At 41.0% G+C, this 17,829-nt stretch overlaps 1 protein-coding gene across 1 annotated transcript in view; it reads right to left on the bottom strand.

Annotated features, from left to right (window-relative positions):
• sdk1a (sidekick cell adhesion molecule 1a) overlaps positions 1-17,829 on the bottom strand; it is a 297,095-nt gene that overhangs the window by 127,964 nt on the left and 151,302 nt on the right. The window contains exon 5 of the mRNA XM_061223685.1: positions 1,966-2,099. Within this exon, the coding sequence (XP_061079669.1) occupies positions 1,966-2,099 (134 nt within the window). The remainder of the gene's footprint in view (positions 1-1,965; positions 2,100-17,829) is intronic.

Here is a 17,829-nt window from a genome sequence, read left to right as displayed (position 1 = left end):
GGCATCAGTTTTAATGTTTACAGACAAAATATTTTTGATTATATAGTAAGACTTTCGATTGTATAATGCAACGACATACTATTGCATCTATTTGCATACACATATATTCTGACATATTTCCTGAACATTCCATAGTTAAGGTATATCATGCTAGTTTAGAAAAAAAAAGGTTTGGCATCTCTCAGCTCTAAATATAGACAGAAACACGAGCATCTGCCAAGCTCTAACCAGGTGGTTCTCAGTCAAGTGTAATAACACCCCCTTGTTCCGACTGTGCCTCTTTCAGGATTTCACACACCTCAAAATAATGGGCTGAAAAGATACTGCATTTCCCAACTACTGTCCTCTTTCCACACATCGATAAGAAATGCACGTTCTGTGAAGAATCGAAAGGAAACTTACTGAAAAACTATCCTCCTAAAAAGGGTAAATATTTGCATGTGCCTGTTATAGTTTAATATAAGTCTAATTGGAGAATATATTTTTTCTTTCTGTAATTTGACAATATTTTCTTAAAAATCCCCCCCCCCCCCACCTCCTCGGTATTTCGAAGCAATTACTTCCCCTGGATGTACATTTTTCAGAGGATCTTTGAGGTGACCTACTTTATATATTTAAGTATATTTCCCTTTGGACTTCACTGTATATGTAACAGCACATGTCTGGGACTGGACGTGAAAGTCCACTCAGAGCAATGAGAGGCAATTAGCCCGCTGAGCTAAAGGCTGAAGATCCCCAGCTGAGGGAAGGAGTCGGCCTCCATTCCAGCTCCAGGCTGTGGTATCACGTTCTGTAGCGGACGCTCCTGTGTTTGCTCGGGCCTCTGTCCTGCGCTATGTATGTACGTGCGGTGGAGCTGAAGTGGGTCAAGTCAGGAAATGGAATTGAACTTCAATGATGACATCTGTAATGAATTCCAATTCATTTAAATATCTGGGTATTTGGCTGGATACCAAGCTCTCTTTTCGCACACATATTGAACATCTTATAAAGAAGCTGAGGGTTAAAATTGGCTTTCTTTACAGGAATAAATCCTGTTTTTCTCTTCAAACCAGGAAATCCATTGTTCAGTCCCAAATTATGTCCGTTTTTGATTATGGTGATATTGTGTATATGCATGCTTCTCCAGTCATTTTGAAGCTGCTTGATGCTGTGTATCATAGTGCTCTGCGCTTTGTAACCGGTGATGGTTTTCTTACTCACCGATGTGTTTTGTACGAAAAATTGGGTTGGTCGTCCCTAACTGCACGAAGAGAGCTACATTCGCTTCTATTCATCTATAAAGCTCTAATTGGTAAACACTCATCATATTTATCCTCGCTCCTCATTCACAACTCTATGAGTTGCCGAACACGCTTGCAGTCACACATCAGATTGCTCATTCCGCGCGTGAGGACAGAATATGGGAAGTCTGCTTTTTCTCACTATGCTCCGGACAAGTGGAATAGGCTCCAGGACACTCTAAAATTGGATCGTTTTGTTTCTCTAGACTCTTTTAGAGTGCTCCTCGTGGGTACCATGATTGAGAACTGCTCGTGTTTTACCTGATTTTTAGTGTCTTATCACTTATTATCTGTTTTTTTATAACTTATTTTTTGTCTGCTCTTATCTTGTCTGTTGCAACCTGTATCTTTTATATATGTTTTTTGTAAACAGGGCACCCTTGAAAATGAGAGCTTGCTCTCAAGGGACTTCCCTGTATAAATAAAGGTAAAATAAAAAAATAAAATAAAAAATTTCCCGACCTGAAATGGAAGTGAAACCAATTCTAGTGTGAAGCCACCACAAAAAAAAACAACAACTGAAGAATAAACCAGCATTAGACCAGCATTCCACCCCAAGTTTCCATTGCCTAAATACGGTTCTAACTCCGGCCGCCGGTCGATGTTCGAATCCTTCTCCCCTCGTCTGCCGGCAGGAGGCTTGAGCGGACGTGCCGTGTGGAAGAGGCCTCTCTTTACTCACCTGCTACGGTCAGGTAGATGGACGGGCTTGTCTTGTTTTCCCCATTCTTTTCGTTAACCGCTTGGACGTAGTACCTCCCCGTATCGCCCCCAGCTGTCGACAGCACCACCAGCTGGTTGTCCAGCGTTATGGCCCTGTGGGGGGTGTCAGAAAGAGAGGGTTTCACCTATTAGCACACAGGCTAGCGGGGATTAGCAAAAAACCTTCACCGACATAATACTGTGAACATAGAACACACTGCTATGTTTATATAGTAAGAAGTACATGACGTTACTGCATGTTTTATGGGAGCGTGTTGTTGTGTACACTCTCTGGGTCAAAAACATAGACTATCCTAGAGGGCATTTGTTTTGCAATTCCCAAGACTTCCAGGCTGTGGCTGTTAGGTGATAAGTCTGAAGTGAAAGGGATTAGAAGAACACAATTTAAAATACTGCGCTTGGGTATTGTGGCAACACAAATGCTGGTCCTTCAGCACTGGAAAAGTTCTGAAATGGATGGATTTATTGTAAAAATGAGGACATATGAAATTATTATTAGAAGTACAATGATAAACAGTCAAGAGATATCATGGACACACTTCCTTAAAGACCCATGGAGGGTGTTAAAGTCATGGGAGGGGAAGAGGGAAGGAAGGGAACGAACAGAGCGTGCATATGTATAATTAACTATCGTGAGAAACAACATTATTCCAGCTATTTATTTATTATTTACAGTGCTATGTAGAGTAATTGCTCTCATTTATTGTATTTTGTGATGTGTTGCTAATTTTAAAGTAATAAAAATGTTTAAGTTTTTAAGACTTATTGGTTTGCTGCTCACTTAGAGGTTTGACACAGTGTGTTCAGAGATGCTCTTCTGCATACCACTGTTGTAATGTGTGATTATTTGAGTTACTGTTGCCTTCCTGTCAGCTTTCAGTCTGGTCCTTCTCCTTCTCCTCTGACCTTTCTCATTAACATGGCATTTCTGCCAACAGAACTGCTACTCATTTGATGTTTTTTTGTTTTTCGCACCATTCTCTGCAAGCTCTAGAGCCCAACCCTGTTCTTGCAGATCTACAGTCCTGTAGGTTGTCACTCCCAACAAAGTACACCTCATTCAACATCTACAGATCGTAGTTAGAGCTGCTAATTAGTAGAATCAGGTGTGCTAAATTAGGGTTAGAGTGAAAACCTACAGAATGTCAGATCTCTAGGAACAGGGCCAGGCAGCCCTGATCTAGAGCCTGTTGTGTGTGAAAATCCCAGGAGATCAGCAGTTTCTGAGACGCTCAAGTCTGCCACCAACAATCATTCCACAGTCAAACTCACTTAGATTACATTTCTTTCCCATTCTCACATTTGGTCTGAAAAACAGCTGAACCTCTTGAGCATGTCTGCATGCTTTTATGTAGTTAGTTGCTGCCACATGATTGTCTGATTAAATGTTTGCATTAAAAAAGCTGGTGTACAGATCTACCTAATAAAGTGCTCACTGAGTGTATAATACAGTGGTTGCAGGTTTAATTCCCAAGTTCATGGAAGATTCCCAGTCAGGCCCAGGCTCCAATTATATCTGCAGGATAGACCTCAAAATAATAAGCCTCAAAAGAAGTGTCCAATAAGTCACCATATTTTAAAGTGTTTGTATAGTGTAATTTTACAGCAAAAGTTAATCGATCAATAATACGCATGTTTCTTTATAACCAACTTTAGTGCATCAACATTACATTACATTAATGGCATTTGGCAGATACTCTTATCCAGAGCGACGATTGGACTAAGCAGGAGACAATCCTCCCCTGGAGCGATGCAGGGTTAAGGGCCTTGCTCAAGGGTCCAACGGTTGTGCGGATCTTATTACGGCTACGCCAATAACATCACTCAGTGCAGTTAACGTATGCATCACAAAGGCCAAGTGAGGTGTCATTGCAGTAGGAATGTAACATGATGAACCTGGCCATTCCCTTGAATTTGTAGCCATGTCTGGCATCCTGATGCGGAATATAAACAGAGGCACTTCCTCCTGACTTTAATTAATCGCATCAGCGATGACTCATAATATGTCTTTGGGGCTTGGACACATAAGCCACATGGGATTTTTTGCATTAACACACTTTAAATGACCAAAGATTACCTCATGAAATCCCATAAGAATTCCTTGAGGTCCTTGAGGAGTCTCTATAAAAAGCTTTCCTTCTGCAGATGAGCTTAAAAGTTACCATTTAACAGTTATAAATTTAGGTATTTCATGTAAATAAAAAAAGGCCTAGATTTAATAAATATCCTGCAAAATGACTTATATTGTGCCAATAATGCCTTTTTGTAAATTTTTTAACTGACCAACCTACAGTGAGATGCAAATCTACAGTGAGATGAAACATTGCTAAGGATTTGCTCAGTGTGTGTGTGTGCATCTTAAATCTGAAGTGCCTTTTGAGTTACATAATAGTAAATAAGGTAAATAAAATCAACATTTCAAGGGACTTCAGGGGATGACACTAACACCAGCACCCTTGAACTCAAACACTGACACTTGTTTTAATTAGCAATTAGAAAACTGTGAAATGTTGCCAAGCGACCCTGCATTCAAAAGATAGTAAAAGGCAGTACTTATACCATGATAAACAGGTTGGCTTGGACTCCATTTTAAATTTGACTGAAGAAACAAAAACAGTCGCTACCAGGCTCAATTCAATTCTTCAATGTCTCGATTGTCAACTTCACATTTCTTTTTTTCTGGCACATGATTAAACAGGAATTAGCGCAGTAAAAAGTTATCCAAGAAGAACTTTTGAGACTACAGCGTGTATCTGGGCCCTGTTGATGAGGACGCAGCATACTGTACAGCTTGGCTGGAGTATCTCTCCGCACAAGCACATTTGGGAGATAACAGCAACCCTCTGCTGCAGTTGCCAGGGGCAGCTTTGGAAGGTCAAAGTAGTCTGCCTTGATTAAGTATTAATTAAATGGCTCCCAACACGTTAAAAAAAGGGCCTTGGCTGGCCTCGCCGCATCTGAATCACCACAGATCTCGCGCCTGGGCTCGTCGGAACGATTGTGACCGGGTTACGCTTCGCCTGGGAAGTTTTGTGTGAAAACTCTGGTTGGAGGGAAAAGTCCCAGGGTCCCATCCGTGTGCAGCAGAAACCTCTTTTTGATTACGTGACCCTGATTGGACTCCAATTTCCTTTCCTGTGATTAATAGCCTGCAGGGAACCAATGAATAACAGGCTTTTAAGAAGAAGATAATGATCCCGATTATCTTACTCTGCTTAGGCCTTTGATTGCACATCCAGCCATTGAGATATGTATATAACATGGCACTCCTGTAAGGTAAAGTATGATGGGGTGTGGGGAATTTTGCTTAGCTTGCTTGCTGTGCATTTTTACCCTCAACAGCACCATTAGGGCAGACGACGGCCGTGTCAAAAGGATAACCTCGCGCCCGCACGATTGCTAATCAATCGGGGGACAATTTTATTTTTTAAAACAGAGTAGCCTCGTATACTGAAAAGGCAGCCCCAGCTCCCAGTAGGTTCAGTGTTGTGGTTAGACCAATTATATATCATACAGTAGACCAGAGTTCAAGGCTCACCTGTTCCTTGTCTGACTCACTTAAAACATTTTTTTTGTACAATAACAAATTACATTTTTCAACCCAGTCCAGGGGGGCTTAGGGGAAGGCAATCTTAACTGAAATAGGTCCATTGGAGCAACTCTCCATTTAGAGGGTAGAACGGAGTTCACTTCGGTCGTAACATCAAGCAAAACACAGCAGTCTGCCCTCAGGGTGTAAAAAAGTGCTCGCGCTGGGATTTTTGAGGAGGAGAAGACGAGCTTTCACAACCGACACAGGAAAGAAATCCTTGTAACTCACTCCTCAATGTAGTGACAGTACCACATAACTCACTCCTCAATGTAGTGACAGTACCACATCACCGAACATTCTGCTACAGTACTCCTCCAGGACACCCAACCTGACAGTCGTATGTGATTATTTCAGTATTACCAGGGCCTGGAGATTTTAAAAAGGTTAGCAGAGCAACTGTCGAGGCCAATTATATTTCTGTCAGAAATAAAATGATCAAGCCCAGGTAATTGAAAAAGGTTATTCACCTATGAAAAAGAATGATCAAGGCCAAGTAAAAAAAAAAAGAAAAAAAAAGAAAAAAAAGGTTTTTGCTCTGAGAGAAAGAACTGTGAAGGCCAGGTTTCAGGTTGGAATGATGGAGTCACATCAAGGTGATGTACATACCGCACAGCTTTAGGGATGAGGACTATTTCACACTCTCAAATTCCACCTCAGCACACTTGTCAAATGAGTTTTTCTCCTCCAAGTAATTAAACTCATTCATGCCTTTGCCCCCACCTTCTTAGGATGACAAAAAAAATCTAATTTGAAGTACATAACGAGACTCCCAAGTCTCTCAAAGTAAAATCTGCATGCATGGCTGGGTTCCTTTTCAACATGAAAAGACTGGCCTGTAAGACCAACACTTGCCTGTTCTCAAGCGCAGCTACAAGTTATGTTGGGCAAGTGACCAAGAGTTGTGACGTGAGACTGAGCATTGATGGAACCAGAGAAATGGATGGAGGTACTATATGGTATCAGCAAGCTACTGATTTGAACCAATCATTGTGTTTTGTAAAGGAGAGCAAAACACTTTGATTTTTTCAAAGACTGACTACCTTTTGTGGTTCCACCAATTATTGGGTTCATGAAACTCTACCATCAGTAACAGCAAGCCTGAAATAGTTCAAATCGATGTGTGTTCTGGGGTACGACGGCAAGCTTGTTCCTGAGTTCTGAAGCATTTAACTCTGCTGCTGATTTCTCAAAACGTGTCTGCTGGGCTTCAGACTGCGAATAATTGGTGGCATTTTGTGGTATCTTGGTGGTGCGAGCACGGGCGTGACTAAATGTTTATTTGCACTTTCATCGTTTGTTTCCCGTGCATTGTTCGTTCCCCCACATTTTTTGGTTCCTCAGTTCACAACAACACAGTCTGAAGCCCACAACACTTCATCAAATTTCGACAGGATAATGGGATGAATTTTTAAACCTCACTGGAAACGATGAAGCAGATTGCCTACTACAACAAATACAGTTCTCATCTGATGATTGCATGATAAGAAAAATATTTCAGAATGTGTTAATGAATTAAGGAATGAATCAATCAGTGCTTAAGTATTTAAATTGAGCAACACTCCTTCTTTGACAGCCTATTAGCCAATTAGTCGATTTAATAGTCGTAATATGGGTTTGATCTGTAATCAAGAGAACCCACACAAAGTTTTGAATGGTTCAATCCTTGCACTATGTTTATTGTGTAATTTATTAGAAAATTCCCTTCTTCCAATGCACAGCATCTTTTAGTTTAGTTTTGGTTTAAATTACCGTATTCAACAATTTAAATAACAAAGCAAGCAATTAATAGTATATAAAATATAAGAACGTTTTTTATTTTCTATAGATGTCACACTCTCGTAGGTTTCCTGTTTGCTATCAAATCTTTATGCCAAATTATTAAAAATCACTTACACTTTTACAGGGTTAAAAGGAATAGGCTTGACTGCATTGGAGTTTGTACAGATGGAGTTGTGAAGATGGCAGACAGGGAGGTTATCATGTCTCTTGGGGGGAGGGGGCAAAAAGGTTGAGAAATATAACTTAAATGTGTGATGTCACACATCAATATATTGTGCCACTACATTTTGTGATTACGGCACCAGTTGAAGAAGTTTGTGGCACCAGCGTCACCAGTTCCAAAAGTTAGTCTGGAGTCCTGAGACTGGGAATGATTCACCTCAGCAGCACCTCGTGTGAGCTCTTGGGATCTGTGTACACATCCCTACTTTCTGTGACTAAGATGTGTGCCAGTGTGGTTCAAATACATCAGCAATTTGGCACATTAATAAAATTAGAAATGGGCTAGCAAAATATAATCCCACCATCTGTTAGGGCATTCTGCTGAGCCTTACGTTCAGCAAAGCCTCTGTCATCTCACAAACCTCCAGCCGCTCGACGAATCACACGCCGCGGCAGTAAACCCTCGCGAGGGAGGGAGGAAGGAGTCAGCGAAGATCTGGGCTGTGGGATTGTTTTGTCTCAGTTTGGACGGCCTCTCTCGCTTTCCCTCCAGAACGGAGCAGCTGCCATTTGGAGGGGTGCCTCTGTGGCTCTATCATTCGGCTGCAGAGCCCGAAACACCAGCACATATCAGATTGGTTCACTTCTGTTTAATATTGATGGAAAAAGCCCGCTTTGACTTGCTGAGTTTGTTTTCACGGCCGACCTGAGTTTTCAAACTCCTGGAACCTGGAGGGCCACAGTGGCTGCTAGTTGTTTATGTGTTCCTGTACTTAAGCGCATAATTCAAGTCAGTTGCCAAAGGATTCCAAAGAACCTTGCTTGTGTGGCCAAAATAGGACACTATTTGAAAGAAAACCTGAGCTGCGTTCAAGACAGCGAACTTTCATGCCAAACTATGTTTGCAGCAAACAGTTACTGTTGAACTAATTTAAATTAACATTCCATTTAGTTCGCCAGCAAGGCAATTTGAATACAAATGGAATCGAATAAGACTTAGATCTAATAATGCCAGCTAGCTGATTCATTGCTTACGTGTGATTTATTTTTAAGGTAAAAACAAACATTACATTGATTAAAGTGTATTATAACAGCCAAATAATTGTACATTTTTGTTTGTCTCCTATCAGCAGCCATTTTTATTGGCCACACTACCTTTTCAAACTATTCGCTGACATTAGCTAATGTTTGAACAGAAAAAGTTTGTGAACGTTAGCTAACGTCAGAAAACCTGCAGACCATGTGGGTTCAAAAGCCTCAATCTGGATCTGAGATATTCAACAGAGCATGTTCCTCAAATGCACAGAATCTTTTATTTTTTAGCAAAAATGTTGTTTCACTGTAGATGCAAAAGAGGCAGAAAAGTAAGTACTATAAAAACTAAATGCAACATTGCATTACATTACAGCCCTTTAGCAGACGCTCATAACCAGAGCGATGTACAATAAAGTTCAAACGAGAACCAGGGACAAGTGCATTGAAGACCCTAGAGGAAAGTACAATTCCAAGTCCTACAGTGATCACATAGATTGAACCCTTGAAGAGGAAATCAACTTTCCAAGTAGTAGACCATGGTTTTCAGTTAGAATACCCCAAATACTAAAATAATGCAATTATAACCAATGGCATACATATGGCTAATTATAGCATATCAACAACTGCATACTGAAAAAAAACTGCACGTGAATTTGCGTTTATTTTCTCGGTGCCAGACCTTCACCAGAATGCGGAACACTTCAAGGCACATGCTCTAGAAAACACCTTGCACAAAAGTGAATCCAATCAGTCAATGAGCCTCATCAATGAACCTCTTCTTGTACTCTTATTTATAGATTATGGACTTGCACCTGAGGAGTTAATCGGCTTTACCTGTCCACGTCTTATCACCTTATCAGGTTAAAATGCAAAACAAATTGATAATCAACACTGCCTCAAAGTTTCATGAATTTGTGTTGTTGTAATTTGTGCGCTCAAGGCTTATTTTGTTATATAGTCCATTAAAGAGTGCAAACATAATTCAGTTGTACTAAAAACTTAATCACACAGCACAACATCACAGTGAAGGCTAGAGTTATTTTCTATTAAGAATTGAAAAACTGTTGCAGCTAGCATACATTTATCAAAGCAACTTGTACCTGCTTTCACAACACAGGTTTACAGGATGCATGCTTTCATTTCTTGCCATGAATTACTTTTTTTTTAAAAAAGGCTTGCAGATCTAACTTGCATGACAAGGTAATTAAAATGTCAGCAGCTAATGCTGTGTTCTTTGCTCCACTGGAGCAGAATGTGGCATTGGCCTGGTCTGTCTTTGCATTGTGATATGTGATGATGGTAAAAAAATAAAAAAATAAAAAAAATGTTTTTGAGAAAAGCGCTGTTCTTACTGCAGAGAAAACAGTGACTTTTCCTGGGTCCATGTGGCAACATGACTACATCTCATTTTTAAAGCACTCAGTCAGAGGAGAAATCACTTGCAGTAAATTTAGGAAAAGTGAGCCTGGATATTTCTTAAAGGGCATATGCTTGGTCTTGGCTTTGATTTGCACTTCCAACCGAACATCTTTCCAGAGACAAATTTTAAAAAACATGTTGACCTTGCCTCAGTCAATAATTTGGCAGAACAGATTATTATTACTTACAAACACAGTTTGGCTTGTTCATTTTGGTGAATGCTTGCGAGAAGTAAAACTGCAACTAACACACAGTTAATTCCAAGTGAATTGTGACATATTATGGCAATTTAATTAATTAAATCTAATGAATGCCAAAACCAAATTCAACGTGCTGATTTTGGAAGATTTTTGGAAGATTACTTCCAAAACTTAAAAATATGTTTTTACTAAAGATTTCTCATCAGTGCATTGAAATATCATCTTTCCAACGGTCTCTTCTCAACAGGGTCGAACGGCATGAGATTTGGACCCTCTTGGTGGTGGGTGCAGAAGGGAGGGGCTACAGCCACAACCAATCAGCGCCTTGATGGCCAACAGCACATGACCAAAATACCCACTTGAGGTTGTGATCTGTGATTCAAATTGACTTCAAGTCAGTACAGTACGGCAAAAGCATGTTTCTGTATTCAAGCTTTTCATATCAGTCAAAACAGTCATTTGAGTAGCGTAGTTTTATTTTTTATTTGAGTAATTATTCCCCAGCTAATCTTTGCCCCGAGTACTAAGCTTATGGAAGTGCAGTTCTACCTCCTTCAGTAGACTCCATCTGATACTCTAGGTACAATAAGTAATTTCGGACCCCTAATGGTCAAGAGAGCAATTGCAGCAACAAACACCCTCTAACCACAACACTGTTCCCACAGTCTATGAATATAATGCGTAATATAAAGCGTTATAATACAGTTCTGTGTTCTCATGCACTGTTTTGGAAAGCTGACAGTGACAAACGCAACAGAGCCTGCCGTATTTTCGGAGTGTTCTATTAAGAAAATGTTAGCCGACTTTATGAAATCTTGATTTGGTGTGCTACACAACACTATATATATTTTTTTTTTAAGTTTTCACTTTAACTAACCAACTATATTATAAGCAAGCAAGTTATTTTGCTATGTAACTAGCTGGCTATATAACTAAGATATGATTGTCTACCACAAACGATGTGACTGTAACTTACAGTTTCAGAGAAATAAAGGTTTAGCTAAACACGGATGATTGAACACATAAAGACATAAAAGGAATGTGTAGCTGCCTAAATTTCACTCCAGACAAGCGATCACTGAAACTCTATATACTATTGCTTATATCTAGATATAAAACAATACCAGTTCGCTATTTAGCTCAGCAGAGGGCTAGGATTCAAACCACACTCATCTGGTTCAATGTTGATTTTTCTATTCACTCCTGTCCCTCCCTCCTGCCAAAACGAGTTCTTGTGTGACGAAGCAGTATTGAATGCAAGGAAACTAGTTTCTGCCACAGAGGAAGTCCAGACATAGCATTTACCTTGCATTCCTTTCATTATAAGGCAATAACCCTGGCTATCCATCCATGAAGGAAAAAAGATGTGTCCAGGTATTATAACTACAAATGCACAGCACAAGCACAAACATTTGCAATCCTTTTATTCGCTTTCCTCCCTTTTCAATATAACAGCATCACATTGCACATGAGCCATCGCTTGTTCAATTTGAGAAAAATAAAATAAAGGATCTTGTGTAATAGAACAGTCACATTTTCTAAGAATGGTCCTAGAGTTGCCTAGGTGAATAACTGTGAATAGGTATAAGGTGTGTTATTCACTCAATCATTTGCTATGATGGTGTTGAACCTCTAGAGCTCTGGAACAAAGTGTTATGGACAGATGAGACAAAGATCAACCTGTACCACAGTGATGGGAAGAACAAAGTGTGGGGGCTAAAAAGAACTGACCAAGAACCAAAGCACCCCCCCCTCATCAACATGGTGGTTGGTGTGTTATCGTTTGGACATGTATGACTGCCACAGGCCCTGGCTGACTTGTGTTCACTAATGATGTCACTGCTGATGGCAGTAGCAGGATGAATGCCCAAGTATACAGAAACATCTTGTCTGCTAAGATCCAAGCAAATTGAGCATGCGTTTCACTTGCTGAAGACCAGACTGAAGCCCTCGACAGAAGCAGGAGGTAAAGAGGGCTGCAGTACAGGCCTGGCAGAGAATCACTGGGGAAGATAACCAGCATCTGGTGATGCCTATGGCTCGTGGACTTCAAGCAGTCATTGATTTCAAGGATGTGGAACAAAGTATTGAATATGCTGACTTTATTTATGTTTTTATTGATTTGTCCAATTACTTATGGTCCATGTAGGAATTATAAAAATAATTCCTACATGGTTCACCCAATATGGATGTAAAGGCCATCAAATTAAAGTTGAAAGTATGCACTTTAACCACACAGTGATTGTTTTCTTTCAACTAAAATAATTGTCAATAATATTTTTTAGCAACAATTAATATTGTGTACCAGGTCATCAGATGGCACAAGGGGCAACTTGGAGAAATAGTGAATAAACATTTCAGCTGAATTAGCAGTTACTGTCAAGTTACTGTGGTGCCACAGCATTTACAGATAACCAAAAGGACCATGTTGCTCCACAAAATGTAGAAGAGAAAAATTCTACATGATGGAAACTAGTCTTCACAGTCGGTTTGACAAACAAGGACCTAATTAAACTGTAACCTTTAACTCTACACCTGCTGGCAAGTGCCAGGCTAGCAGGAACGTCAGGATCTCCCATTATTTGGCTTCTTCCTGTCTGTATTTAATAAGGTCACAGTCTTTTAATCATTTTTTTTGACGTGTCACTTTTCCAGTCTCATGAAACACTTAAAGCAATCTAAAAGAACCTGTGTGGACTTTTAATTAAAAAGGTGAATGCTTTATTAACAAGAGCAGACTTTTTTTTTGCTTAAATTTAAGAGCTGGTGTAATATTCCCAGAGGTCAGACTGGGACAGTGAAATCCCATATTAAGATCGGAGAGTGGGGAGACATTTTATCCCACACTCAATCAACCCCCTGAAGACTCTCTGGAAGGTGGGCTGAGGGGACAATTTAAAACACGACCACAGCACATAAAGAGTGGTCACACAGGCTGCTCCAAGTACCCACATAAAAAAAGTGGACGACAAATCAGCCAGAAAAGGAAAACAATTTGTTAGACTTCTTTGCAGTGCTGACTTCATGTAATCATTGTGCTGTGCTCGAAAAATGCAACTGCAGTTGAAAAGGACGGCAAAGAAATCAGTAGGGCAGCACCAAATTCTTTTCAATATCTGACCACAATAACAAGCAGCGCTGGCCCAATATTTATAAAGGACCCGAAGAGGTTGAGCACTGAACCAGCATCAGTTTAACTTATAATTGATACGTTTAAGAATACGGACAGGGAAGCCTGATCCTAGATCAGCGCTCCAATTTTAGATGCTTTACTAACGCAGGCATCGATTTCACACAATGCTCTTACCCTCGGGCAGGGCTATATAATGATATATGAACTCGGACGCAGGCCTGCGCTTTTTTATTGATAACGTAGCACAAAATTAATTTCATCAGCACTCAGAGGCACTCAGTTCTAAATCAGAGTAACAGAGAAGGTTGTAATTGGACCTTTGAAAATTCAAAATGTCAAAAACGTGAAGGCCACTGCACTAATTGGAGAAGAACAATTACAAGGTCAAGGCCGCATTGAAGTTACAACGCCTTCCAAGACTCGGGGATACGGAAAATGCCTTCCGCACTACCGTTACACGGTAAAAACTGGCCGATCTCAGTAGACCCAACGAGTGTTGCCTCTCCATAGTTTGTTTCTTTGCGGTTCTGTTCACCTGGGTTTCTCCCGTTTGCATCATGAATGAAACCAGCAAACCTCCGGGTTTGAACGAAGCCCGAAAAAGCGTCTTTTAACGTGGGTGTGCTGTTCCGCCTCCGCACGAGGAAGTAAACAGCCTCAGCCCGAGTTTCCAAGTCTCTGTCGCGCACTCCTCCGGGGTGGGAGTTTTGAAACGACGCAGCGGTTTAAAGGCTGGAGGGAAATGCATAAGAGGAAAGATAAACAGACAGCGCTGCACACAGGTGGGCTTTGAGTCTTCTCTTCAGAGGCCTCGCAGGCACGCCGCAGATATCTGGAGCGGAGACGAGCATAAAGCGACTTCAGGGCTCGGAGAACCAGGGAGAGAAACCCAGCAGAGGACGAGCCCACCTGGAAAGATTTAGGACAACCACAGCCGTGAGAGTACCTGGGAACGCTTTCATTATTTACACGCAGGCTGAGAGAGGGAGGCAAGGCACATGCTGTGTGGTGTGTGGTACATGTAACACAAATATACGTATATACGCAACAAAGTCACATATTTCTTCACACGTACGGCATAAAATATTTTAAAATTCTTGTCACTTCAATCCTGACTGTAATTGCTTACACTCAATTGAAAAAATCATAGTCAGGTTGCATATTAGCAACCCATCAATATGCAATAGCATGGATTATAGACATGCTAATGTGGATGTGTTGTTGGAAAAGATGGTGGTTTTTCACCTCTGACAGTGTAAAAAATTATGCAGCAATTATGGTTGAAAAGAGCAAAGAGGTGCAAATCGAAACATTGCTTTGGTGTGTTCATGCATGAATCCAGCAACTTCTGGATCCACATATGAATACTATTGACTTGGTTGCTGGGCAATATTCTTTGGGAAGATATTGTACATGGACACCAAGATAATATTGTAATATAGGTGGTCTGATATTGCAGCGTATCTTTTTTGAATATTTATTAAATGAAATGAATTAATATGATTATAATATCTTATCCTTTGGTCATGTTGGAGGGAAGCAATTTTGTCATATCCTGTCTTACTCCTCAGTAGAGGATGGTCATATATATATAAGAGGAGCTATATGTCCACATTTTCTGGAGGCTGGTCTTCAGTGGTGGTTTCTGTTTGTTTCCCTTTGTTGTAAGCACCCCACTTCCATGCTCTCTGTACTCAAAGTGACCATTTTGCCACCCATTAAGGCCTTATTTCTGGGCTGGTCTTAACAACCTCCCTTTGATTATGAAGGCCTGGAATGGCCCATAATGATGATTGGGGGTGGGGGGGGGGGGTCTTATTTCCAACTCCCAAAATGAGAGCTTGAAAAAACTAAAGTGTGACTTTGGAGTGCATCAGATGTTGAGTAAGTGGCTGAGTAATCCATTATGTCAGTCCAAACATTTCCCAAGGTGCCATTTCCTCACAAACCTAGGTATTCTGCAAGTCTGTTCAGCGCTCCTCTCTCACCGAGACAGCACGTAGCATCCTGTAGGATCCTGTAGGATCGACGTCATCACCAGCTTCCCCTCGTCTTATTAGTGCGTGACCGAGTGACATCGCTTCCTTATGGTCTGAATACACTGTCCCATAGCGCCCACTGTTCCGTCCAAAATAACAGCACTACAGCAACATTCGATACAGCCAGCAATCCAGTGACAGACCTTACAACCGTAATTCAATCGGAACTAATACGGCGGGGTTTCGGGAAAGCACTCACGAGCGCAGTGGTGCCTGTCTCTCTTGTGAGAAACGCCACAGCTCGGGGAACACACAGGAATGCAGAAACGGCGATGCCTCCCTTTGCGGCTGCCCCGGCCGACCACGGCGAGGGAAAAAACGTCAGCGCCTCGTTAATAATGTAACGAGAGCCGAGCCCGGGCAGCCTTGGCTGCTGTTCATCGGGGAGACTTGGTGAAAAGGATGCAGGGAGGAAGGCTCCCATCCCAGTCAAACAGGCATATCTTTACAGCCTGTTCTCATGTCCCGGAGTGCACAGGTTTCTTCTTCAATATTGTCATTCTTGAAGATTTTCTTGTGTTTGCTTTCCACATGTCCATATTAAGGGCAACTTGCACGGCTTATAAGAACTTAACTTCCTAGGTTCTGCTGATTGAATGCATGTAAAACTTTTTTTTACATAAAGGTAGGTCCATACATGGAAGTGCTATTTAAAGGAATATGAGATTTTCGCATTCATAGCTATTGACCATGACAGAAGCTTCTCCATAAACACACATTATTATGTGTAAGCTTCTCCATACACACATATTATCATGCGTAAGCTTCACCATACACACACATTATCATGTGTAAACTTCTCCATACACACATATTATCATGTGTAAGCTTCAGCATACACACACATTATAATGCGTAAGCTTCACCATACACCTTCACCATTTAATCATCAGACCCTACACCCCTGCCAGACCTCTTCGTTCAGCCTCCACAGGCCGCTTGGCTCCTCCCCCTCTCCAAACTTCCACCTCACGCTCACGACTACTGTCTGTTCTGGCTCCACGGTGGTGGAACAAACTCCCCATTGAGGTCAGAACTGTAGAATCTCTTCCCACCTTCAAGCGCAAACTGAAGACGCACTTCTTCAAGCAGCACCTCTCCCCGTCCCTCCCTACCTCCCTGTGAACCTTAATTGTTGTCTTTCTGTGATTTAATTTTTGTGTATCGGTATTTTTAGTTTGGCTAATTTGTTTGTTTAAAAAAAGAAAAAAGAAAAAAGAATTCAAATAGGCCCTGGTCCTTATCGTTGTTGTACAGGTGGCAGTTGAAATTGTACTTCCCTCTAGGGTCTTTCAGCGCACTCCCTGGTTATGGGTATGCACTTGGTTGTACGTCGCTCTGGATAAGAGTGTCTGCCAAATGCCATTAATGTAATGTAATGTAACACACACATTATCATGCGTAAGCTTTACCATACATACATATTCTCATGTTTAAGCTTCATCATACACACACATTATCATGTGTAAACTTCTCCATACACACTCATTGGGCGACATGGCTCAGGCAGTAAGAGCAGTCGTCTGGCAGTCGGAGGGATGCCGGTTTGATCCCCCGCCTGGGCTGTGTCGAAGTGTCCCTGAGCAAGACAACTAACCCCCAAATGCTCCTGACGAGCTGGTCGGCGCCTTGCATGGTGTGTGAGTGTGTGTATGAATGGGTGAATGAGAAGCATCAATTGTACAGCGCTTTGGATAAAGGCGCTATATAAATTCCAAAAATTTACCATTTACAATACCATGTGTAAGCTTCACCATACACACACATATTGTCAAAATGTATTATTATTATTATTATTTTTACATTACCATGTGCAAGCTTCGCTGTACACACATATTATCATGTGTAAATCTCCATACACACACACATTGTCAAAATGTATTATTATTATTATTATTTACATAGCATATACAGTATTTTTACATATGATTAATACATTAATTATCACTACAATCACTTAGCAGATGCATTATCCAGAGGGAACATCAGTGTTACTCTCATTGTGTACACAATCAGCAGTCTCACCAAGACCGCACAGAAGCCCATTTGTAATCAGTAAGTGAAATGTTAACCTAGCAAGCAACACTTTTTATTGAAACAAAAGGTACCCCTGAAGATAACCTTTACTACACAGCTATGCCTGCATTATCCAGAAGCAGTTCCAAAGATAGAGAGAAAAAGTAATGATATCTAAAGGGGGTCAGGGGAGCCACAGTGCAATCTGCAGAGCTGAATCATCATTATACACCGTTAACCGATATTTACAGAAATAGTTTGTCGCTTACAAAAAATAAGAACTTTGCACACTCTCATCACGCTTCAAGTGTAAATGAAAATAATGTTTTTTGCCTGAACAGGGGTGCTGAATTTCTACCACTGGCAAACCCCCTGTCTGAGAGCCAGAATTGGGGCCAAGCTATGGCATGGGGACCTCTGTCACTGGAGGCAGATTAGGGGGGGCCAG

The sequence above is a fragment of the Conger conger genome, chromosome 16 (assembly GCF_963514075.1).
Source record: "Conger conger chromosome 16, fConCon1.1, whole genome shotgun sequence".
Taxonomy (NCBI): domain Eukaryota; kingdom Metazoa; phylum Chordata; class Actinopteri; order Anguilliformes; family Congridae; genus Conger; species Conger conger.
Note: the sequence above shows the minus strand (reverse complement) of the source record. Positions and strands in the feature narration are given on the sequence as shown.